Source organism: Diadema setosum, chromosome 19 (genome assembly GCF_964275005.1).
Source record: "Diadema setosum chromosome 19, eeDiaSeto1, whole genome shotgun sequence".
NCBI lineage: Eukaryota > Metazoa > Echinodermata > Echinoidea > Diadematoida > Diadematidae > Diadema > Diadema setosum.
Window position 1 is genome coordinate 32,520,982 of NC_092703.1, and position 25,728 is coordinate 32,546,709.

Consider the following 25,728-nt stretch of genomic DNA (forward strand, 5'->3'; position numbering starts at 1 on the left):
GCACAGTACTTCAAGATTTGTTTCTTTTTAACGAAATCTTGTCAACATGGACAAAGTAAATAACAAAAACAACAACAGGGCCTTGTTTTATCAAAAGATATAATCGATTATAAATTTTCTTACCACACAGGCTGCCAGACTTATGAAAGAAATCAACTATATAATCAATTATAACTCTTCATAAAACAGGGCCATGATAAATACAAGAAGTTATCTCCTAATGAAATGTCATATCCATGCTCCTCATAACAGGGTTTCTGTGTACATGTATTGGAGGCTTATATTCCAGTTTCCTTTCCAATAAATGACTGCAGTAAATGTTTACCGTATTCTGGTGCAGCATATCAGTACTCTTCAATTGTCGGCAATAATTAATCTATTTATCAAAAACATTCTAAAAACCACATAATTATTATTTCAGACATAATTTGCGTAACAAAACTGTCAACACACATTTTCCGAACAAATTCTGTCATATTGATTCTATGAATGAGGCCTAATATGAATTCTACCTAACACACACACACACACTGGAAATTTTGGAAATTTGAACACAATTTATCATTTCCACGACTTCTCTACAAATTTGCTACGGCAGCAAAATAAGATATAGAAGAGGTACATTGTACAGAAAATGAGATGGCAGGAAAAGCGCAAAAACATGTCAATTATCAATTGAGAATGATAGAGGGCAACCAGCGGTGATTATAAACATGAAGGGATGTGAAAGGCAATGATTAGTTTCTTGATTTCTCTCTGACAATTCTGTTGTCCAATATGTCATCCATCCAGCCAGCCATTCATTCTGTGGACAAACTGCGATGGCTTTAGTTTGCTTTCTTCTGGCCAGAGGGAATGATCATCTTTTCCAGGTTTGCCATCGGGAACTCGATGAACAGCCCCATCAGCACTGCTCCACAGTATGCCAGAACAAATATTCCTGTAAATTCAAAGGCCTGCACGGGGGTGAGATAAAGACACAATAAGATACATTGTAATCACTAAACAATTACAGAGAAAATGTAACAAAGTATTGAGTAAGTGGGATGCTTTCTTTTTTTCCAGATGACAACATTTGCTCCTGCGACAATTACTTTGGTCTTATTTTCTCCAAGGACTTTAGGATTATGGGTTAGGGCTGAGACAGGGTTTTAGGTTTAGTTTGATGTAAGGACTAGGATTAGAGTTAGGGTAATGTTTGTGGGTAGAATTTATGTTTGGCTTAGCATGCAGATGTTTCATAGGAGCAAATGTCGCAGGAGCAAAATGTCGTGGAACATTTTTTTTTCTCTCAAGGAATAAGGAACTCGGACATTACCAGCAGAATAAGCATTAAATTATGAAAATTCATGGAACATTTACTACCTGCCCAATTAATCAGGAACTACGTATTAGTGGGAACCCAGCCCAAATTCACTGAAATTCTATGCAACAAATCTTGTACATTTCATTTCTACATTATTGGGGGCCCAAACTGCTTAGTCAGGAAATATTTATGCCAATATGCTGCTTCTATTCCTCCCTACTATCTCAGAATAATTCATAAATCTAGAGCCCTGTTGCGTAAAAAAGATGCATGCAACGTAAAGTCAGGTATCAGCCAATCAGCATTGAGTATTCATTGACTTACGTTTGATCATAACTTTTATGCAACAGGGTTCTAAATTAAGTAGACGGGATTCCTGTTATAACAAAGTCCTCAGGACAGGCAGTTTTCTTTTGTTATATCAAAATTTTGTTATATCCAAACAAATAATGCGTATAAAGATGTCTACAATTTTACTTCTTCATCTCCAAAATTTGTTTATAACCATGTTTTTATAACAGGAGTGCAGATTACATCACATTCAAAAGATAACTTGACCATGACACACACACACACTGATATCACAGGCACAGATAAATTTGTGGCCCACTTCCAACAGGACGGGCATGAGATGGTAAAACAGCATATGATGTATGTTGAAAATTTAAGAAAATTGACTTAGTCACCATATTTCAATTGTTACAGAGTAATCTCACTCTGAAACAAACTCGATTTACTGAGAAAGAAGTTGCAGGTGGATGCATTGTTTTGCCATATCACGACTGAGGAGATCACAGTTTTCTTACCAGCGTGTACATGGAGATGTAGTAGGTGTTACGGAAATTGAACTGGAAGGTTGTTATGATGATAGGATGGAGGAGGTAGGCTCCATAGGTGACCCGACTCATTGGTATCCACAGCTCCCATGACAGGAAATCATTCACCCATCCTGGAAAAGTTTGCAACAAATGTATGAAATCCTCTTGGTGTAAGGGTAATAAATGAGCATTTGTATTGTGCCATAAAACAATCAATTAGGGTCATCCCACGAGACCGACACCCACGAGTCATACAGCACACAAGTTCAACATTGAAAAACAGGTCCATGAGTCATGCGGCCCGTGAGTTCGAAACTAGGTACATGTAAATAAATCCCACAGTTTGACACCAGGTAAAAACAGCCCACGAGTTTGAGAGATACAACAGGGGCTTAATGTGTCGGTTTCACGGGCCTTGTTTGTTTGGCGTCGAACTTGTGGGCTGTATGACTGATGTGCTGTATGACTCATGGGCTGTATGACTCATGGGCTTTATGACTAATGGGCTTTATGACTCATGGGCTGTATAACTCGTGGGTGTCAGTCTCATGATGTGCACCTAATCAATCTTGAGACACATTCTGAGACACAGAAGGACATAATGAATTATAGTGTGAATGAAACGACATATGATGATTATAAGACTTCAGATTCTTTTTAAATGTTTCTGTGGAACCTGCCGATAGGATCCTCAGTGGCAGATCATATTTCACAGAGATGTGGCTGCAGAAATAGAAGCCTTTTCTCGAAGAGTTGAGACAGTTCTTTGGACTGTTAATTGTTTATCATTGCAAGAGCAGGCATTTCTGCTATGGAACATATTCTGAGACAAGGTTTTGCTATTGTCATGGAACCAAAGAATGAACTGCTTTCCATGTGTGGAGCAAAATTTTCAAATTCTACTCTTTTAGACACTAGTAGCCAGTGAAGACTTAAGAACTGGGGTATAATGTTGGAAAAAGCAAACTTTAGATTCTCCTGAGAATTCCAAGCAGTTCATATATCTGGTGGGTAGTTTTATGGTACACTATGCATCCTTTCTAGGATGTGTCATCTTATCAAGGACCTACATGATCTTGACATTTTGGTCAGCACATAGGTCAGCATTTTTTCACAATACCATTTTTAGGGATAAAACAATCGATCATGACATACAAAGTGACAAAAAACAGTGCTGAAGTGTTACATAAAAGAAGTTTAGTTTCCTATCTAAAGAGTCTCCTCTGTGAACAAGTGGAGCAAAATGAATTTTTTAAAGCTTTTGAATGTTGAAATATTTAGACTGTACATGAGGTTAACTTCATAGCCATGTCCTCATGTGAATTTAACAATATCATATCGTAAGAAAACAGTTTCATGATAGGGTAAACAATGGCCTTTAATCCTTGCTTGTCCATATGCCCAACAATCTAATATACATGTAACATCATACAATACATTAAAAGAAGGAGACAATGATGACAATAATGATCATGCAAACTGCAAACCCTGTTTTGAGAGACTGGGAAATGATAACATTCTTGACCAGGAGGTATGAGAGGACAGGAGGATACCCACCTGCATAGCCAAACCTGCAGGCAAAGACCACCCAGCAGAGGCAGGCTGACCAGCCCAGCCGACACAGGGCCATGTAGGCTGCACTGCCGGACACTGTGGCTGGGTGGTTGTGGAAGTACCCGTACAGCCCGTACACCAACGCCAGACCAAGTGCCGTGGCAGCCATCCAGCCTACCAACACCAGGATCTGTCAAGGGGAAAAGAGGTGCATGAACCATTATGTGAACACTATCAGACTAAAATCGAATCTTTTCAAACAATGCGTTTCGAGACTTTTCACATTATGCCATGAATCAACATCTGCACCTTCTGCGTGATATAAATTTTGCTGTAGTGGATGCATACAATCCAAAGTGGATCAAACCTTTTCTAACATTGAAAACCTATCCCACCCAAAATGATGTAGTAACGGTCCTTTTGCCGATCAACAACAACAAAAAAAAGTCTGTTCACAGAAAACCACTCATTTCATCCAAACTATCGTCCTACTTGTAAGCAGAGGAAATCTATCTACTTTGAGAAGAGAAAAAACATTTCAGATTCATCTGTCTACCTTACGTATCACATTCCTGACTTCTTCTGATTTTATCACAATTTGTTTTGCTTCTAAAAGGTAATTTACATAGGAATGAATTCCGAACATGTATGTGGATTGTGTGCATAAAAATATTAGCAGAACACATTTCTTAGTGAAGTTTGGGAAAATCAGATAATCTAGTAAAAAGTTATGAATTTTTAAAGTTTCTCTAGTAAAAAGTTATGAATTTTTAAAGTTTCAGTACAGCCATTGCTGGATATGAAGACCCCAGCAATTTGTGATGTCACAGTTGGAAAACAATGTCAAGAAAAGGTATTTGAACATATCGTCGCCGGTCACACGAACCGACGAATCACTCGATTTTGGGTCAAATTTTCGATTTTGAGATTTTCAATCATTTCGATAGTAGATATTCCATACTACATATTCTGAAATTCTCAGTGTGTAATTTGGTGTAATTTTTACGTAGTTATCACTTTTGTAGAAGTATGTAATTCCATTTGTGAAAATTATTTGTTTTCCCCATAGACGCGTGTGTTTAACAATCAGGCGATTCGACGGTTCGGTGACCGCGCGTACTAGTACGCGCGGTCACCGAACCGACGAATCAGTGCGCATTGACTTGCGTGTAATTTTTGAGATTCAACAGTTCATTGACCGCGCGCACAGTGCGCGTACTATGTAATACATGCGTTGACAATGACAACGCTCAATGTACATGTACATATGGACACACATGGAAAATGACGTTCTTTGCAGACCGAAAATACATGCATGCAGCTCTTTGACGATTTCCCGCTTATTTGTTAACAATACAATTCGATAAAAACTTCACAAGTTTAATAGAGCAAGAATTGAAGTCTGATGTACTACAAAAATAATTGGAAATTATAGACATGAAAGTGTAGCAACCACAAGTCAAAAATGGGTTAACTTCAAACGCGATTTTCTCGAATTGTCATTCTTACGCAAACCTGAGGGATTCGTCGGTTCGTGTGACCAACGACGATATTTTCATTTTTTTTAGCACAATAAAAGAGCACTTGGCTAACCTCTTCCAGAAGGCAGTGGTAAAATAGTCTGATTTTCCTCAAACTTCACTGCCTGATCCTACTAATATTTCTCTATCAACTCAAATCACATATATCATTTGGGTTTCATTCTCCTGTAACAACCAGTGCTCAATTTCTGACAGCGGCTAACACAAAAATATAAAAATTAATTTGTTTCAAACAATCCTTTTGCTCTGGTTTCTCAGCAATGTCCATCTTAAAAATTGTGTCAATGTGAAGCTCAATAAACCAGTATTTGCTCTATACATACGGGATGAAGCTTCAGATCCCTGTTTCTGAACTTCTCCAGGAAGTATCCCATCGCCATGCCGACCAGATAGGGGGCAATGCGGCAGTACGGCTTGTCATAAATCGTCGTCTGGAATGGATGCTGCATGTTTAAATGCGGATTCAGTAAATCCCTGTGGAGAATGGCAAGACCAGCCATAAATGCTCTGCAGTAATGAGCTGGTTTCTTTTGTACAAACAAAACAAATGAATTATTTTCATAACCTCTAAGTCTGTCTATATCAAGATGATTTTGTTGTTGTTGGTAATTGTTGTCCTATCATATGTGAATCACTGTACATTATAAATGATATTCCGACTATCACTGGTCACTCGCAGAGTGCATAAGTGGAAAACTCTTCACACAGAATTCGCACCACAGAGATAATTAACTCTGAACAGATGTGATGCAAAATGATGAAGGAAGTAATTTACTTGAAGCCTTTGCAACCAAGTAAAATTAAGACTATTAAGGTGTTCCAAAATTTCTATCCTAATCCGACTGCTATGACAAACTAGCTGCACGGTTTCAGGTCTATTTGTATGTTACAGCATTTTTCGAGAAAGGGAAAACAAACCATATAGTAATTTTTCCTAATCATTCATGAGTGAAACTAACAACATTCTTTACATACCCCAACACTTGATTGTATCTATCATTTCACAAATTTTCCATCAATCACATTAATGCTTGGCTTGTTTATCACACACTACAGGTCCTTCTTGTGAAGCTTAAATGCACAACAGCTAATAATACGAACAGAAAACTACTGGAGAATAAGCCAATTTGCAGTTCAACTTTGCGCATGAGCACAAGAAAGGTCATTCGTACCAACAGGCATGTTGGTTTTTAAATTCACTGGAATAAGCATCTGTGATGTAATATTCATGTAATCCTTATAAATGTTGCTTGCCAGCACATCCACCTGACAGCAAAAGTGGTCTTTGGCAACATCAATAGAAAGAGATTGTTAATACATTAAATGCAAAATAATGAAATGGATGCTTTTTTATGTGTTAACTGATGGATCATTCTGGTCATCTGGTCTACCCAAGTTCATTCTTTGTTTGAACATGATCAATGAATTCCATAAATTGTTACGTAAAGCTTACGCATTATGTCGCTCTCAAAAGAGTGAAGTGCCCCTAACCGACTGAAAAAAAAAAGAAATGTCATTCGGACCAACGTGCCCATGAGCTAACTCCGAACTGGCTTATACACTGTCATTTGCTGAGCAGTTTAAAAGAAATAAGACCAGTGTTTGGGATGTCTTACATCAGGACGGCTTCATAGCGGTAGACTGCCATGATGATACCTGTGACAATGACACTGACTGCAGAGAGAGCGGCCAGACAGAGGAACCCTAGGATTGGCTTCCTGATAGTCAAAGGGTAATGTACATGTAGCAAAGAGAATACATGTACATTGATATCAGTGAATCAAACAGCATAAGTAAGCTGGATAAATGGTGGTGGTTGTGGTTGTGGTGGTGATTGCGATGGTGTGGTAGCATTGGTGGTAGCAGTGGTGATGGTGTGGTGGCAAAGGTAGTGGTGGTGGCAGTGGTGATTGTGGTGCTGGTGGTGGTGAGGTCATGGCTTTGAGATGGTGGTGATGGTAGTGATAGTGGTGATGGTAGTGATAGTTGTGATGGTGGTGATAGTGGTGATGGTTATAGTGGCCATTGTGGTGGTGGTGGTGAGGTGGTGGTAGAAATGGTGGAGGTGGTGTTGGTAATGGTAGTGGTGGTGAGGTTGTGGCTGTGTGAGCTGGTGGTGATGTGGTGGTGGTAGTGACGGTGGCGTTGGTGGTAGTGGCCATTGTGGTGGTGGTGGTGGTGAGGTGGTGGTAGAAATGGTAGAGGTGTTGTTGGTAATGGTGGAGGAGGTGAGGTCGTGGTTGTGAGGTGGTGGTGGTATGGTGGTGGTGACAGTGGTGGTGGTGACGGTGGTGTTGGTGGTAGTGATGATTTTTGTGGTGGTATAGTGGAGGGTGTTGGCAATGGGGAGGGTAATGGGGAGGGTGTTTGTAATGGTGGTGGTGGTGGTGGTGACGACGGTGGTGGTGGTGGTGGTGGTGGTGACGGTGGTGGTGGTGGTGGTGGTGGTGGTGATGGTGGTGGTGGTGGTGACGGTGGTGGTGGTGTTGATGGTGATAGTGGTGATGGTGGTAGAACCAGTAGTGATGGTGGTGGTGGTGGTGGTTGGGGGCTTTTGATCAGTCCCATCTTTGCAAAGTAGGTGTTGCTCAATGATGTACGCCTACAGTTCCCAAGATTGTACTTTTATTAGTTTCATTTTGTTGTTGTTGTGGGTTTTTTTTTTTTGTTCTTGAAGGAATAACATTGTGATGTAAAAGAAAACTGCAACTTTATCATTTTCAGCCTATGCATGTACCTTACTATCCCTGCCAGCCCTCTCCTAACAAAATTTTCATGCACATGAACATTTCGGGTATTACAGTATAAAACAGTCCGATAACAGAATGTAAAGATAATCATCTTGATTTGAGCAATTTATGCCATCAGAGTAAAAAACAGTGATCTGACTGAAGTGACGTATTCATCTCATGGATATTAAATTAAAAATGATTCACAAGAAAGATTTGCCCAAAGATATTGTTTGCCAAGAATATCAAATGAATGGTCAAAAAGAATAAGGAGAAAATCTCACCGATAGAGGAGTATCAGGAGGAAGGGACTGATGATGAAAAACTGCATATCATTGGCCAGATACCACACCCATCCTATACACTGGACAGTGAGATAACATATCATAACTTGCATTAATAGTTATGACAGTGTCATAATACAGTATTGTTCAAAAGCATTTGAGTAGTATAGGATACAGATTATGGAAGCAGTCCAAGAGTTTGCAGGCCCAGAGGTTTGATACAGATACAATACTCATGGAATGTTGGTACCGTAAGTCAGTAAAAAGCTCAAAGGAATGTACACTAAGATCTGAAGCTGTCTTTGGAATCTTAACAGAAGAAAATGTGGGTATGAACTCAGATATATCATGCTATAAACAGAGCTTTCTATTTATGTAAATGTCTTCATTCAGTCATTACATATTTCATATTTCCATTCATTATCCGTTGAAAGGAACATAACTAATGTATATCTTGTTCAGGAATCTGCTTAAATAAGAAAAATCATTCAGATCTCTGTACCTTTTCTAACTAAAGCACAATGCAGGTTAGTGTAATGCAGTAACTAATAATAATAATAATAATAATAATAATAATAATGATAATACCGGGTACTTATAATGCGCCAATTCCACATGACTAACATGCTCAAGGTGCAGTAGGAAAAGTGAATAATGAAACAGAAAAATCATTACACACACATATATGAAAATGAATGAAACAATAATGATGAAAAAATAATATATAAATAATGTACAATTCTACTAGAAAGCAGTTATGAACAAATGAGTCTTGAGGGCAACTTTTAACGGAGTCAACATTTGAAATGTAACAGATAGCTAATGAATGACTTAATCTCCCGCTTAGCAGAGTATCAAAATGTAACAAACAAAAAACAAAAAACAATCACCTTAAAAGTGTCATAAAAGGTTTCAAGAACATGGACAATTTTAAAAAAGAAAGTGTGGATGCTTTTTTTCCCCCATGAATACATATGAATTCATAGCATTTTGGTCAATATATGGCAGGACACAATATTTGAAGATATCCTCTACAGTTCAAATACCACCACCCCCCACCCCCCCCCCCAAAAAAAAAGAAAAAGATACGTGGAGTACTTATATCATGATGTGCAGCATCTAAAGGTCATTCACTGTTTTTTTCTTCTTCATAGAACAGGAATATTGCACAAGTCTGGAAAGCATGATCATTTGTGTTATCTAAGGTAGATGTTGACTTAGGAGTATAACAAGAACTTTCTGGGACAGCTTCCTGTAATCAATGTTCTCTCACTTTTCAAACCTATTAGGGGTAGAGAATACAGGACATCTGTCTGCTACACAAGAACTACATCCACACGTATCAGCAGCATGATATGCAGATGGGAATGAGGAACAGTGCATGATAATGAATTCACACACATATATGAAAGCCTGTCAAATCAAGGAGTAGAGGTGGGCTATAGAGGGTGACATTTTCAGAACATGCTCATCACACCTTAGTTTGATGACTTTGTGCCTACTGACACCATTTTTGAAAAAAAGAACGAAAAAAATGCGAAATCTAGGGTGCCCCGGCCGAAATCGTTAAAAATCCAAGATGGCCGCCGTTTCGGCTTTAAAAAGACAATTTTGGCTATAACTCGGCTATTTTTTGGTCAATTGTGATAGTTTTGGTGTCTAACCCCATGTTTTAGGGGTCAAGGAAATGGAATATAATGATGATTTTAGTGTAAAACCAGATCTTCCAGATGATACTAACCTTTTTCCCATATTTAGGGTTAAATTTTCCTTGTCCTTTAACCCCTACCCCACCCGCCATTTTTGCTCTTTTTTCTGTATTTTTTTAAAGTCATGTTATCTACCATACTCTTAATAACAAGTTCTAGCTATCGATCTGGTATTTTCTACCAATGATACAACAAGAAATATACAAATAACTTACGTTTTATGTGTATGTGTCATGCAGATACCGGTATGTGGCTGGTACATTCAGGATGCATGGTAACTGTACATACAGTGCTAATACTGTATCTGCTTTATGGTGCCCATTGACATTTGGTCATTACACTTTAACAATTAGTCAAAGTGTATAATTCTACTGTATAGGTGTACAGTTTTGTAAAATGACTTGAATAAGCCTTCTATATATATGCCAATTGTCCTGCACAAAGGTACTTGACTGGATGATGTACATTGTATCTGCCATCTTGCCTAGAAAACACATTTTTTACCATAACTCAGTCATTTTCTCATCTTTTAGCCTAGTTTTTGTGTTTCTCCATCACCACTTGGTCCCTTATTTCTCATGGCTGCTTTTCCCTACCATGTATGGTATATTGCTGTACTTTTATAAAGCAGGAGTCCTCACGTTTCATGGGAAATTTGATAGCATTTGAGTGATTATCCAACCAGTTCTATGGCAAACAAATGTTATGTACAATGTATGTTCCTCACATCTATAGCATCATAATGGTAGAGTCATCATCTCACTCTCTGTGACTGAAAGTTACAGTAGAACTGTACAATACAGTGTATGACTACACGTCTAAAGACCAAATGTTAATAAAGCAGATACCATAAAGTGTAGCCACTGGCTTCACAGTGACCATGCATCCTGAATGCACCAGCCACATACCGGTACCTGCATGACACATACACGTATAACGTAAGTTATTTGTGTATAACTTGCTGTATTATTGGTAGAAAACACCAGATTGATAGCTAGAACTTGATATTAAGAGTATGTTAGTCAACACGACTTGAAAAAAAAAATACAGAAAAAAGTGCAAAAAATGGCGGTTGGGGTAGGGGTAAAGGACAAGGAAAATCTAACCTTGAATATGGGAAAAAGGTTAGTATTATCTGGAAGATCTGGTTTTACACTAAAATTGTTATTATAATCCACTTCCTTGACCCCTAAAACATGGGTTTAGACACCAAAACCATCACAATTGACCAAAAAATAGCCCAGTTAGAGCAAAAAATGTCTTTTTTAAGCCGAAACGGCGGCCATCTTGGATTTTTAACGATTTTGGCCGGGGCACCCTGGATTTCGCATTTTTTTCGTTCTTTTTTTCAAAAATGGTGTCAGTAGGCACAAAGTCATCAAACTAAGGTGTGATGAGCATGTTCTGAAAATGTGACCAAAAATTGACCCTCTATAGCCCACCTCTACTTGGAGTTATATTCAAGTAAACAAAAAAGGAGTGGGAGACAGCAAGAAGAGAGAATTATATAGTGGCTGAAAAATAAGGAAATAGACTGACATAAAATCAGAATAGAATTCACAGCCAAAGAACAGTCTGTGCGGTACGGACAAATTATCAAGAATGCATCAATGATGAACCACTGTGAAAATCTAAACCATCTCACATCACTGGTTTTAAGTGTACTGATGAGAAGAAAACTCACAGGGTGCAAACATGTTAAGAAAAACAATGTTGATGAAATATTTGATATACACAGGAATCATATCTCGGTTGAAGATAAGCTGATTGGCAGATGATTAGGCGAGTATGGGAAACACGCATAAATGACATAAAAAGGCAGTGATCATAAAGTAAGCAACACTGGCACATTTCCAACTTGGCATGATTATTTTCAGATCACAAAAGAATTGTCTCAGTAAATTGTTTGGTGTTACACAGAACGAGTAAGCTTCTTTGGGAATGCACTTTTTTTTTTTTTTTGTCCTGAATGTGCGTTTGTGGCTGTCATGTTGGTGCAGTGTATTTGGTATCTGTACTCAAGGATGTGTGCTGGCTTGCTTCATTCATGCATGCACAATTATCTTCGGTGTGCAGTGCACCCCTGCTAAATGAATTCAAATGGCATCATTATGCCCAGGTAAGCTTTGCATTCAGATTACAGTTGGGATGTTTTGTGTGATGTTGGGTGCTTCATCGCAAACTATCACAATAACGTCCAGCGCAGTGGCAATAGTAACGTGAAGCACCATCTCTTGGGCACAACGTGGACAGTGTAGAGATTGATAAAACTTGATGAGTTATTAGAACCCAAGCTCAATGGACTAAGTCTGATTGACATACTGTATACACTGTTATTTTCATGTACAGATATTTTCGCGAATGAGGAGGTCACGGACATTTTTGCGAGATACTGTTTTTGCGAATTGACACAGAGGTCTGCATAAGTGCACTACTATCTTAGCATATGGTGACATTTTCGTGTGTTGTTAAATTCACGGTCCAACTGAGATTCGTGAAATTCGCGAAAATTAAACCCTCACAAAAATAACAGCTTATACAGTAGTATGCTTCACTGAATTGTTACCATAGCATAACAAGATTACAAACACACAACGGTGCTATCTTGAGATATGATAGGTTAAATGTTAGACTACCATAATTATTGGGTTGATTTGTTTAGTATTCCACTACATCACATGAAAATTGATGAGAGATGAATAAATATCAATTTCGGACAGAAGACAGACAAATAGATTTTCTTTGAGATAAAGTTTCATTAGAACTTTCATGGGTCTTCCAGACTAACCATAAAATCCATTAGTGCACAAACCCCACATGTTTTACTTTGATTAAAGATTTAGGAAAGGCCACCAATGAAAGAATCGGCTGTAACGAAATACTTTGGAAGACAGTACTTTAGAGAATGCAGTTGATTGTGCAAAAGACAAAGATGGGAATGAATTGGAAAAGGTATAATATAGTATGTGTAGTTCAAGGATTTATGACACCCCCTAAGACCAATTAATCAACTCTTACTGCGTTTCATTCCAGGATTGGGACATCGTTTGGCTTGGCTTGTGTTCTTCATGCCAATCAGCACAGATGTCCTGCAACTTACTGTCAATAATAAGGATCATGTAATCCTGCTAATGATAATTCTATCACCCAGGTCCTTATGAGGGACTGCGTGGCATTTCTACGATATGGTAAGCTGTCTAGATCTTAAACCTGTCGGTCAAATCATGGGACTTTTAGCAAATGCCACTACAGCAGCCAGGGAAGTGTTGACAGACCACTAATGTCATGAAAACTTTGTCATTCTGATCAGAGGTGATGAAGCATGCACATTTGATGGGACTACACTAAAGCATTGATGGTTTGTGAAATGTGAACTACTCATGGAGCTAGCTAGAGCATCTTTTAATATTGAATAGCATGAGAGACATGAGCTTTTGCTGCCAATAATGAGAAAAGCTTTTTTTTTTTTTTTTTAAGAGAGACAGTACAATGATGGTGACAATTGCTTTTGAATCACAAGCAACTAAATACAGATTTGCAGCAAAGAAATTGAAATATGAGTCGACTATCATCAGAATACATATGGAATGACACAACATACCTCTAAAAAGGATGAAAACAGAAATGTAAATCTTATCGTGTTGAAAAACAGTTAATGATGTTCTTAACATATTTGATATACTGTGACAAAATTGTTCTCTGCCAAGAATGTGTCCAACTTGTTTGCACATTCATAAATACCTGAACTATTGAATGGAAAAAGATAGGCTTCATCCAAGCACACCAGAAACATGAACTTGAGGAGTGCATTGCCTGTCAAAGTATTTAACCCTTTCTGTGTCAGAGACTTTAGACAGTGTGTACAATGCTATGGGGTTTTCTGTGCCAGTCTGTATTAAGCACACAAAGGTATTAAACTCATTCAGTCTCCTGGGCAATATGTAACCGTGCATCACAAAACCAGCAACAAGTCGCACCCCTTGAGTTTTCGTGAGGGCTCAAAAAGGGTGAAATGGGCCAACAGTGTCAATCTTGAGTTGTTCATATTTTCTGAAAGAGCTATATCCTTTGTCTACATTATTCTCTAGTTTGTGATAACATCAACGGGAAAGTGTGTTTTCAGCAGTTTTTGTACAAACCTTTTTAGGGGGAGAGTAGAATGATAAGGTATGTCTTGGAGGCCCCTTTTTATTTCTTGAAATCCTTTGCACACTTCTCCCTTTAAAGTCTAATAGCTTTTGAAAGGATAATGCTAATGCTGTAAAGTTGGTATTAATCATGGACAGAATGTGTTTATAGCACATGCTCAATTTCAGCTTAACCTAATAATCCTTTCATTGTTGTTGCTGGGGTGGTTTACATCCTGTGTTTTGTCCCTTTCATCGCACAGCTAGCACGGCTTGGTAAAGATTAAGCACTTGAATAGACCCTCTACTTCAGAGCCTCTTTTCTCACTTCACACTTTTCCAGAGTGTATGCTTTCTTTCCAGTATTTAGATAGGTTTAGGGGAGTCCATTTGAATTGAGTTATACATTATTTTAAAGCATAGAGTCTGCTCTTTCAGAGTCTGTCCCTAACTAAAAATCCATGACTGGCGACTAAGTGTTGATTTTGTGATGCATGCAGGGTCACATATCGTCGCCGATCACACGAACCGACGAATCCCTCAGGTTTGCGTAAGAATGACAATTCGAGAAAATCGCGTTTGAAGTTAACCCATTTTTGACTTATGGTTGCTACACTTTCATGTCTATAATTTCCAATTATTTTTGTAGTACATCAGACTTTAATTCTTGCTCTAACTTGTGAAGTTTTTATCGAATTGTATTGTTAACAAATAAGCGGGAAATCGTCAAAGAGCTGCATGCATGTATTTTCGGTCTGCAAAGAACGTTGTCATTTTCCATGTGTGTCCATATGTACATGTACATTGAGCGTTGTCATTGTCAACGCATGTATTACATAGTACGCGCACTGTGCGCGCGGTCAATGAACTGTTGAATCTCAAAAACTACACACAAGTCAATGCGCACCGAACCGTCGAATCGCCTGATTGTTTAACACACGCATCTATGGGGAAAACAAATAATTTTCACAAATGGAATTACATACTTCTACAAAAGTGATAACTACGTAAAAATTACACCGAATTACACACTGAGAATTTCAGAATATGTAGTATGGAATGTCTACTATCGAAATGATTGAAAATCTCAAAATCGAAAATTTGACCCAAAATCGAGTGATTCGTCGGTTCATGTGACCGGCGACGATATGTTCATTTGCAATATCAACGGGATTTTAAGCTGGCAGTCCTGTCAGGGTAAAGGGACTAAACATTTGACTTAAAAGTTGCATGGCTTTACTGCACTCACCGCGCCCGAGCCGACTATGTTGTTGATGTACAGAACGTTGGTCCACCAGTCCTTAGGGCAGTAAACATCATGGACCTGGACCTGCCAGATTGGTCCACTGCCCAGGTAGGGCCTTATGTACATCTGAATCAGCATGGTCATAACCAGTGCTGGGGTTAGTCTGAAGCAAGTTAAAGTCAAGGAAGAAATGAGTGACTATTTTTTAACCTATCCAGAAACCATATTTAAGTGTTTTCGTGCTGTACCTTTTTAGTTTTTAACGATTCATTACAATTGCTTGATAAGGTAAATTAAAAAAAGAAAAAAGAATGATTTGTTGTTCATGGTGTGATTGTTGTTTTCTGTAGCAGAGTAGTCAGAGCCTACATAACTGATTCTTTAACTTGCAAGACATATTAGACTAGAAATGTCGCTTTGGCGACTGGTATGCCTCCGCCATAATGCATGATTTTTCCAATAGGTCTAGATAGTACATGTGGACAATGTGTGATTACATTTTCACAAAATTGGCAAAATATTGAAATGACAAGTTTGTCACAAATGTCTTGAATGTTCACCTTCCTTGACCTAGGTTTAATTGGATGAATAAGAGAGCATGTATCTAGGGATTTAAGGACTTTAACTTGACTTTGACCCATTCATACATTTAGGCATTGAGTAATTTTCAAGGTACAGGTGTGGAGAAAAAGTGCAATTTCTGAATTGAATAGTAAATTGTTACCATTTTCATCTGGCCCTTGACCCTAAAATTCATAAGATAATCACTTTCAGGTAGAACATGCATAATATCGTCTGTTGAGAATGAGAAGGGTGTTAAGTTATCTTGAACACTATGGGTTTTGTGACAACTTAACGCCCTTATCATTCTCAACTGACGATATGTACTAAGTTTCAAGATAACTTGAGCCACTTACGGAGATACGGAGGAAAAAGTTAGTTCAGCACTTTCACTTGATCTTTGACCTTTTGACCTTTGAGGCAAAAAAAGAAGAAAAAAAAAAAACTTTCCAGAGAATTTCTATTAGGTTACACATGCATACACCAAGTGTAAAAAAATAATAACCCTGCTGGCATTGCATAAATATGAGGGAAATAGTAAAATTTTGAAGTGTTGCACTTGACCTTTGACCCCTGACCTTTGACCCCATGAACCCTACATTCTCTAGATAATCACTTCCAGTCAGTACATGTATATACTTTGTTCCATGAAGATACCTTGAACAATTTTCCAAGGCACGGAGAAAAAAAAGAAGTTTTGATATTTTTACTTGACCTTTTGACCTTTGACCTTTGACCTCATGACCCAAACTTTCACCAGAGAATCTTAATTGGGTAATACATGTATACACTAAGTTTCAAGAAAATATCTTCAGGCATTCAATAGATATGGCGAAAATAGTGAAATTTCATGTATTTGACCCTGACCTTTTGACCTTTGACCTTTGACCTCATGACCCAAACTTTCACCAGAGAATCTTAATTTGGTAATACATGTATACACTAAGTTTCAAGAAAATATCTTCAGGCATTCAGTAGATATGGTGGAAAAAGTGAAATTTTATGTATTTGACCTTGACCTTTTGACCTTTGACCTTGAGCATGTGCACCCAAAAGTTGATAGGCACAACTTCACCCCCTAATACACATACATGCCAAGTTTCATTAGGATACCTCAACAGGTTTTGATAGTTACCTTGTCCACAAAATTCATTACGGACGGACGGAAGGACGGACGGACGGACGGACGGACGGAAGGACGGACGGACGGACGGACGGACGGACGGAAGGACGGACGGACGGACGGACGGACAACCCGAAAACATAATGCCTCCGGCACCACTTCGTGGCGGAGGCATAAAAATAAAAGTTTCTGTTCCTCTCTCAACTGGCAATTTTGCTAAGATTTATATCTGGTTTTGTGAATATTTAATGAAATAAAAGAGATCTATTCAATCTTTCTCTGATATAAAAACAAATGGTGGAATAGTTGTAGAAAAAATTACTTTGAAATTTTGGTTGATAATTTTGGAGGATAATAGTTGAATCACATTCAAATCATTCATCACTTTCCTATCTCTAAAGTTTAGAAAACTTAAACTTGTTGCAACATATTGTGTAAAGCAGTGTGAAAATATCAGTTTGGAAACTAGAATATTTTTATATTCATAAACCTTTGATATTTCATCGGCTGATGCAGTTGTTGAATCAAGATGATCACGTACAGCTAAAATTTCCATCCATTTCATTTTTCAAAGGGTAGCGGTTTCAATCAAATGATACAAGTAAATCATGTTCAGAACTTGATGAAAAACCACACGTGATGCAGTGCATACTGCTTGGGGCTTCATTCTAGTTTGCCCTCTTGCAACCTCTCACCTCCAGTAACGATGAACATAAAACCACAGCCATGGAATGTGGCCGTCGGTTTTGGCCATTCTCCCTAGTGTCAGGTAAGCAACAAGTAAGCCACTGAAAAGAACAGAGACACAGTGCACCACACAGTCAATTAGGTTTAGCATGCATTGCAGTCTTTTGAGTGACATCAGTGTTCATAAACGCAAAACTGAAAAGAACATGTTGAAAATAATGCCAAACCTTCTTCTCAAAACTTAAAGTAATGCATATCAATTTACTTTGGCCCAAAAATGACCATCATCATTCTGTCTGTTTCTCTCTCTCTCTCTCTCTCTCTCTTCTTGATGTATGAGTAAAATCACTGCAAAGAGTTGCAAGGTATCAACTGAAACATTATGTAGCATAACCATCATTTATTTACTAGAATATCCTTTGCCTTTAATGACAAAAAAAAGAAAAGATGTAATTAGATCCATACAATTTGCATTACCAGTTTCTTTTCTGGCATATGAGTAAAGGCTACAGAGCAAAAGCTGAACAAATAAGCACTGGTTGTAGGAAAATTGTAGGTAATATAATTTTGTTGATCTCACACTGAACATGTTCAATATATGATATGCTACTGCTGAAGTAATATATTCACGGTGCAGTCAGTGTGGACTTTTGCATGAAGGCTTTTCATCAAAAGAGAGAGAACTTCAAATTTGTGGTGCATGTGTATGTCAAATATAGTAGACTTGCAAGGTTGTTCACATTTGCAATGTGAATTGTGATACCTGAGAATGGATTACCTGAGAAAAAAGAATGAATCCACTGAGAAGAAAGCGTTACCAATCGCCTGGAAGCCAAAGCCAGAAAAGGCATTCAGCGTATTTAGGGGGTTACCTGTTTGGAAAGAGATAGCACCATTCTCATATTGAGCAAACAAGCAAAGATCTTCAGGTGTGAGTTTCTTCAATTTGTCTCCCTCTACAAATTAAATTTGTTAATTTGCGTCACTGCTGGCAACCAGGGACAGCCTGGTTGTAGCATTGCTGCCCAGAAAGCAGTAGATGATATGTTCAAGTCCCACTGGTTCCTTTTTTCCAAAGAAGAATCTCACACCTGAACCATCACCCCTCTGAATAATATCTTTCTTTCATTCAAATCTTCTCCACCAGATAATCCTTCAAAAATTATGGTAGCGTACCTCTGGCCTGTACTGTACTTCCCATCAAATTGAAAATTGATGTGGAAACCAAATAGTTGCAAAAATCCATGCATATGTGAAACAGGAAATTATGTAACTGTTCCAGTGAATTTCAATTTATCTTGCTTGATAAAGAGACAAATTCTTCTTTATGCATACAGCTCTTTTGCCAATTCTTCACGGGGATTTTCCATCCTTTCTTTTACTTGTTTTGGACTTTTAAAAAGAGCAACTAGATTGGTTGTTTTTACTGGAATGTTACTAATTTATGACAAAATTGCACTCTACATAATGATGAATTAGATAATGACCATGCAATGATTTTTATGTGTCACTTATCATTGAAATCGTCTTTCTTAATCAACCTAGTTTGAGGAAAAGATAAACAAACGAACAAAAGTGGTATTCGTACAATCTGGTGTCTGGTTGCCCAGTCAATCATTTCTATAAAACTTTTTAAGATATATCACATCTGAACATATAAATATATATTGTTACAGTTCCGCGATGACTTGTCCCACGAGTGAAAATCATTGAAAGGTTTCAGAAATTCTCTTTAAAGCCATATGACACTGGCAATCTTCAGGTCATTGCCAGACTTGACAAAGAGAAAAATTCAAGGAAGGGGGAACTCTCACCGACGATGGATGTGCCGAGGACAAAAGATGCCGTGTGACCCAGAACGACCCATGACATACTGATGACCCTTATCCCATTCAGACAGCTGATGCTGCTATCGGAGGTCTTGGCATTCATAAGCTTGGCCAGGTTGAGGTTGACGGCAAAGCTTAGCAGAAACTGATGCCACGCCCGGGCGCATTCTTCAATAAGACGAGCACAAATTTCAATATGAAATGTTACAAGTACTACGAATTTGACAGACGCCTTCAATGAGCAACAAAATTTCAATGGATTGCCACTGATCTCATCTAGTGATTATTGTTGCAAAATGTGCACTCAAAATAATGGTAATGCAAGACATGTGATGTCACAATTATATGTAAGCAATGCTGCACACTGTCAATTGGTGCCAATTTGTGCAAATATCACAGGTATATATTTTACCACCCAGGCGACACTAACTGCCAAGTTTAGTGAAAATGAGACTATTCAATACCATTACTTCCACCAAGGGAGGAGGTTATGTTTTTCACGAATAACATGAAACAATTAAATGATTGATAACATGAATGATCACATTAGCTCGCTTGAGCCTTTGGCTCAGGTGAGTGAAACAATTTCTGACTGGATTAGCATAAAATCTCTGCAGTCTTCACCTGTTGGTACTTCCTTCTGTTCCACCTGTTCGGGCTCTCCCAGGTCGGCATCGCTACCGGGACTGAACTCTGCGCCGGAGTCTATCGCCCTCTGGTGCACGTTGGTACCAGAAGTCCCGGCGCGGTAATTGATGACGACTCTCTGTGACGTGGCCGTGGGTTTGTAATCAACCGACTTCAGCGTCTTATCCAGCAGGGCACCCATTATCATCAATAAACCAATGAGTCCCAACAACAGTCTGTAGGAAACATTAAATGTAGATGAGTTTTTGTTTCTGTGGTGTCAAAATCTTCTCAAAATTTGGAACTCTCTCAAACTATATAGCAAATACATATAGGCCTAGCATGTCGATTTTTTTTTTCCTTTTCTTTTTTAGAATATCAAAATGTATGCCATAAACACATCAAACACATATATTCAGACCTGTCAGGATATATGTATCAGAAGACTGTTAAGCAAGTCTGAAGATAGTAAGTTGCCATCCATGGTTTTTCCTTGCACCTCACTTACACTGTTACAATGAAGCCGCCATCATACGGAGCAGGCGGATCTTCTGCACACACCACATTTGTAGCAGTCACAACAGATGTGTTGAAAGGGGCTTGCACTTCAGCTGCAAAGAAAAAAAAATGAAAATACAAATACAAAAACAAAATGGAGCTTTCCATACAGCATTGAACAGATTCACACCCTAGATATGTACATGAATGAAAGGAACTGACTAGGATGCAAAAATGGCTATTGGCATAGTTGGTTACTTCACATTTCAAATGCTTAATTAGTTCAATGATTCTGTCATACATTTAAATATAAGTTTTTACTTGCTGATGCATCATTCTGTATACTCCTGTCATCAGTTTCCACTTTTCATCTTGTATTTGGATGGTTTCAGTATTGTTTTGAAATTGTTCTGGCTAAAACATATTGCATTTTGGGGTTTGTCAGTTTTTGCACTAGATTATAAATTCATTCACAAACAAAAGTAGTGAACTACATTCAAAGGTATTTTACATTTTTTTATCTCAAAATACTCCCAAACATCTATCATTCTGGCAAATCACATCAGCCAGACAAGTTTTTTGGTAGACCCCTTTGATTTAATAATATTGCAAGCAAATTCCAAATGATGGAAGATGAATTTTGAACCCTTCTTAGAACAATGTTTTATACCCTTAAGACATCTTAACCCATCGAGGACGAGTCCTGAGTATACTCAGGCAGGTATCTATGGGAAATGTGTGTTATAGCAAAATCAGCCCATCCTCAACGGGTTGGTAAGACATTTTAACATCAAGGCTCCCAGAGTGGTGGACCAGCAATGACAAATCTCTACCTATCTCAGATGAGTTTGAATGAAAGACAATTCCGCAAGTATGATGTGACACTAAATATATCCTAATAGCAATAGAGTATCAATCTGTTTTTTTTTTTTTTATTGCTCTGTCAATTAAGGAATCTTACATACTTTTGGGATAAAGAGGATAAGATATTAGATAAGGCTTGGAAGACAGAAAGTTTCTGAACCTTTAAAAGACAATTAGCTCACCTAGGAGGTACTCCAGTGATGAGAGTACATCTAAATCGGAGCAAGATTCTGGAATGCACAGACCCCAAGAAACCACTGGAGCCTATTACAGAATAGCATGAATAGGATACGTTATAATTGAATGATCAACATTAAACAAAAACATACAAAACATATGACCACAAATATGTATAACTGAGGAAATCAAACTTACATGTGTACATTAGTATCCTTCTGTCATAACTTCTGTGCATACCAAACTTCACTCCCTCCCTCCCCCCCCCCCCCTCTCTCTCGTATTGCAATTACTGTTTATGAGTCAAAGGTTGTGGTTTGATATGTATGTGTTTGTATACATAAATGTACTGTCTGTCTGTATGTATACATGCATGTATGTATGTGTGTATATGCATATATGTATAGTGCATGTATGATAATGGTATTATGTATGAACATACAAACTTCATAACCAAGAAGTTTACTATTGATAAAATGAACTCCCTCCTGTACTCAACTGCAGTTTTAGGACCTCTTTTGGTCTGTTGCAGATTTTATCCAAAAAAAAAATTCTTGTTGACACAGAGTAAAGCAATCAGCCAAGCACACACACACACACACACACACACACACACACACACACCCACACACATGAACACCCCACAATTAAGTTGTGTGCTCATACCAGCGAAGATGGTGTACATTTGTATACATTTCTGACACCATACAAACAACCACGTGGTGACGCCTCAAGGGAAGGTCACATGATCATTTTCTCCCAACAATGGCAGGGGTTAAAGTCCGTATTTGGCCATTTCATGCAAGTCATTATGCAGCTCATAAATTGTGAGATGTCTGGTAGCATGTTTGCTAAACACATGCTGCATAATGGCAAGGAGACAAATGCCAGCAGCCGCTTACGAGCAACTAGTATACTAGTATTCTCCCCCTCCCCCCACCCTACCTCAAAGATATTTGTATGTGGAGTCTAAGGGTGTGTTTGAGCGCTCTGAAGCGAACCAAAGCGAACTGAATCAAAGCGTACCGTACCAAACTGTGCCAGATTTGAAGCGTTCGAGCGCTCTGTCGGGAAAGCGTACCTCACGAGTTATTTTTAGAAAAGGTCACGCATTTTGTAGCAAGAATGTCATCCACCTGACGCTTGAACTACTTGCAGCTGTCCCGAACAAAGAGAACGATGTTTTTGCATTGTGACGTATGTGCATGATACGCGCATGCTTTACAGCGAACTTTTGGTACGCTTTGGTACACTTTTGGAGCACATTGGGAAGTCGTCCACTTTTGGCTCGGTACAGTACGGTACGGTACACTTTAGGAGCATTCCTCTGGCGCGGGTACGGTACGGTATAGACATCTAGTTTGCTTTAGGAGAGCGCTCGAACACACCCTAAAATATCTCACCCTGTTCTAAAATTCAAATATAGAAATGAATTGCAAATGGCAACACTTTACAAATGAACAAGTTTATTTATAATAGATGTAAAATTAATGCCATAAAAACCTTTTAATCTCCTGTCAAAGACTGATTTCATAATCAAGTTCATGCAAATGCCAATTTAGTTGAAGGATGTACACTTCTTAAATTCCTCCAAGATAAAAACCTAGATTTGATACTACCAGGAGCACTAACTCCAATAGTAGGCTAAATATAGATCAATTTCTACTCACCACATGTGAAACAGTCACAGATATATTGAGCTTGAGTGTGCTCAGACAGTACCGGAATCCTTCGATGCTGGAGCACTCATCAAAGTGGCCAAGCCAGGTGAAGTCTCCTACCACCATCCCAGCTGCTGGCTTACCGATTGAGTCGACAACTGGACAATTAAATGAACACCACAAGACCCTACCTGAACACAATGGAAGTTCTGAATATTTAATTCCATACAACCTGTTCAGGAATTTTATACAGTGGCAGATCCAGGGAGGAGCACATTGGGCACGCACCCCCCATTTATTTTTTGTTAAAACAAAAACAAAAAACAAAAAACAAAAAAATAAAAAGAAAAAAGGAGGTGCCTGCGCCCCCCCCCCCTTAATTTTGTAAAGGCCCCCCTCCCCACTTTAAGGAATTCCTGGATCCACCCCTGAAGTCATCTTTCACCCACTACACTGACTGACACAGAGACACATACAAACAATATACCACACAACATATATTTTAGTTGCATATTTCTCTCAATGGGACAAGAGGAAAAGGGTACACATGTATTACACCGTGCATTGGTACTTTTTCAAATAATAGAATTCTTGGCTGTTTACTAAATTTGGAAACAGTTTTAACAAGGGTATTTTTTTTTCTTACCTTTTTGAACAGTAACAGAATCAATGAGACAATTTTGGAATGCATATTAGTACATTTCAGTCATTTTTTACCATGAAACACTTATGTTTTGACAATTAATTATCACAAGGACATCAACATGTCCTCATAATCAAGCTGTTTCACATGTAATCATGCAGGGAATACTTTTCCAACTCAATTTTGACTAGCAATTTCAGCTGCTGAACAAAATTTCTATTGGTATCCTGTACACTTTTATGGAAGAAAATTGCTACACGAAAGTTTAATAGCTTGTGTAGCAGTGGTGTAAAAATGCATAGCAAATTGTGATGCGATACCAGGAAAATTATTCCCTGATTACGTGCTCTGGGACAACACCAAACGAAGCTATATTACACATTTCCATGTCGAAAATGATGTATTCTGGGATAAAGAGATATGTGACATTGAACAGGGTTACCTTTCATGAGGTTTTCAGTGCCCATTAGAAACATTCCCCGCAGGTCTGTCTGACACTGGGAGGAGACGCTGCCCTTGACGTACGGACGGAAGTTGAGGTGGTCTCCGGTCATTATATCACCAGCCATCCTTGGGGGCAGCAGAGCCAATGTGCCATGGATGGACAAGCAGAGTAGGCAGAGGATGGCAGAGGTAGGCATTGCCAATTTGAAGACTGGTCGCAAGCTGTGTGCGTGGGTTTTCCTGAGGTCCATGTTTGCTCGTTACGACTTCAATCAAATTCTGCTGGAATGGTAACAATGGATAAAACTTGTATCAGATCTAAAGGCCTACTCCACACAACAGCACAGGGATCAGTGTCTTAAGTTATTTCTTTTCCCTTTTATCAAATATACAGTTCGATATCCAAGGGGATGAGGATAGTACATTTGAAATTGTTCGTTTGTTTTAAAATCACGGGATTAAAAGCAATTAGCCAGGAGGCTGTTTTTCAGAGAGGCCATGTCATCAGCAAAGTATTTGACATAAACAGAACAAATCAAAGATTCAGAATATAGAGGTGATACAAAATATCAACAAAGAACAAAACACAACATAACAAAACATAGAATAAACATACTCTGAAATCAATAAAACAAAATAACAACAACCATCTGAGGCGTTTACTGTCTTCAGGTTAAACAAACTTTTCAATGTGAACTCTGCAGAGTGCATGTATCGACCCATAGGATTTCAAAAAGTTCATGTAACTATTAAAATTGGCAACTGAACTGGCTACAGTTAGTTAAATTGCAATTTAGTGCATCAAGGAATTAAGGGGAGATTTACACAAATTTTATCAACGCTCCCATGATGAACCAATATTTTGCAAATAATAATACTGCATCTCAGACTATTGCGATTAAGATTATAATCGTTGATTAAGGGTGTGGGTTTCATTCTTTCTTTTTTTTTTTTCTTTCTTTTTTTTTTTTTTTTTTTTACAGAATGCATAATAAAATGCCCCTTATAGAGGTGTGGTGGTCTGTGTGAAATAATTTTGCTGCTATCGATATAGCATAACAAACTCCCAACATTTCCTCTTTTCACCGACTTGCATTCATAGGTCACCACCACTAATTGTACCATAAACATATAATGGCACAAGGCGAGAGATGAGGCACTTTACCCAGTTGAAAAGAGCATTTCATCTTTCACCTCGTGGAGAATCTTGTTCAACTGGAAGAGTATATAGCTCTAGACCATCCAATCACATATGACAAATCAGTAATGATTTAACAGGCAGATAAGCTATTTTAATTGT

The 25,728-nt window shown here is 38.3% G+C and overlaps 1 protein-coding gene across 1 annotated transcript; it reads right to left on the minus strand.

Annotated features, from left to right (window-relative positions):
- Positions 1–637: 637 nt before the first annotated feature.
- Positions 638–24,679, minus strand: LOC140242437 (nose resistant to fluoxetine protein 6-like). The gene is made up of 15 exons (XM_072322172.1): positions 24,427–24,679; positions 23,351–23,499; positions 21,686–21,767; positions 20,650–20,752; positions 20,139–20,377; positions 19,500–19,682; positions 18,464–18,557; positions 17,694–17,786; positions 15,318–15,477; positions 8,233–8,312; positions 6,836–6,937; positions 5,543–5,693; positions 3,682–3,868; positions 2,113–2,255; positions 638–956 (listed from the first exon to the last, which is right to left on the minus strand). Exons 1-15 carry the CDS (start codon positions 24,677–24,679, stop codon positions 828–830), a joined length of 2,148 nt encoding a protein of 715 aa, XP_072178273.1. The 3' UTR covers positions 638–827.
- Positions 24,680–25,728: the final 1,049 nt, after the last annotated feature.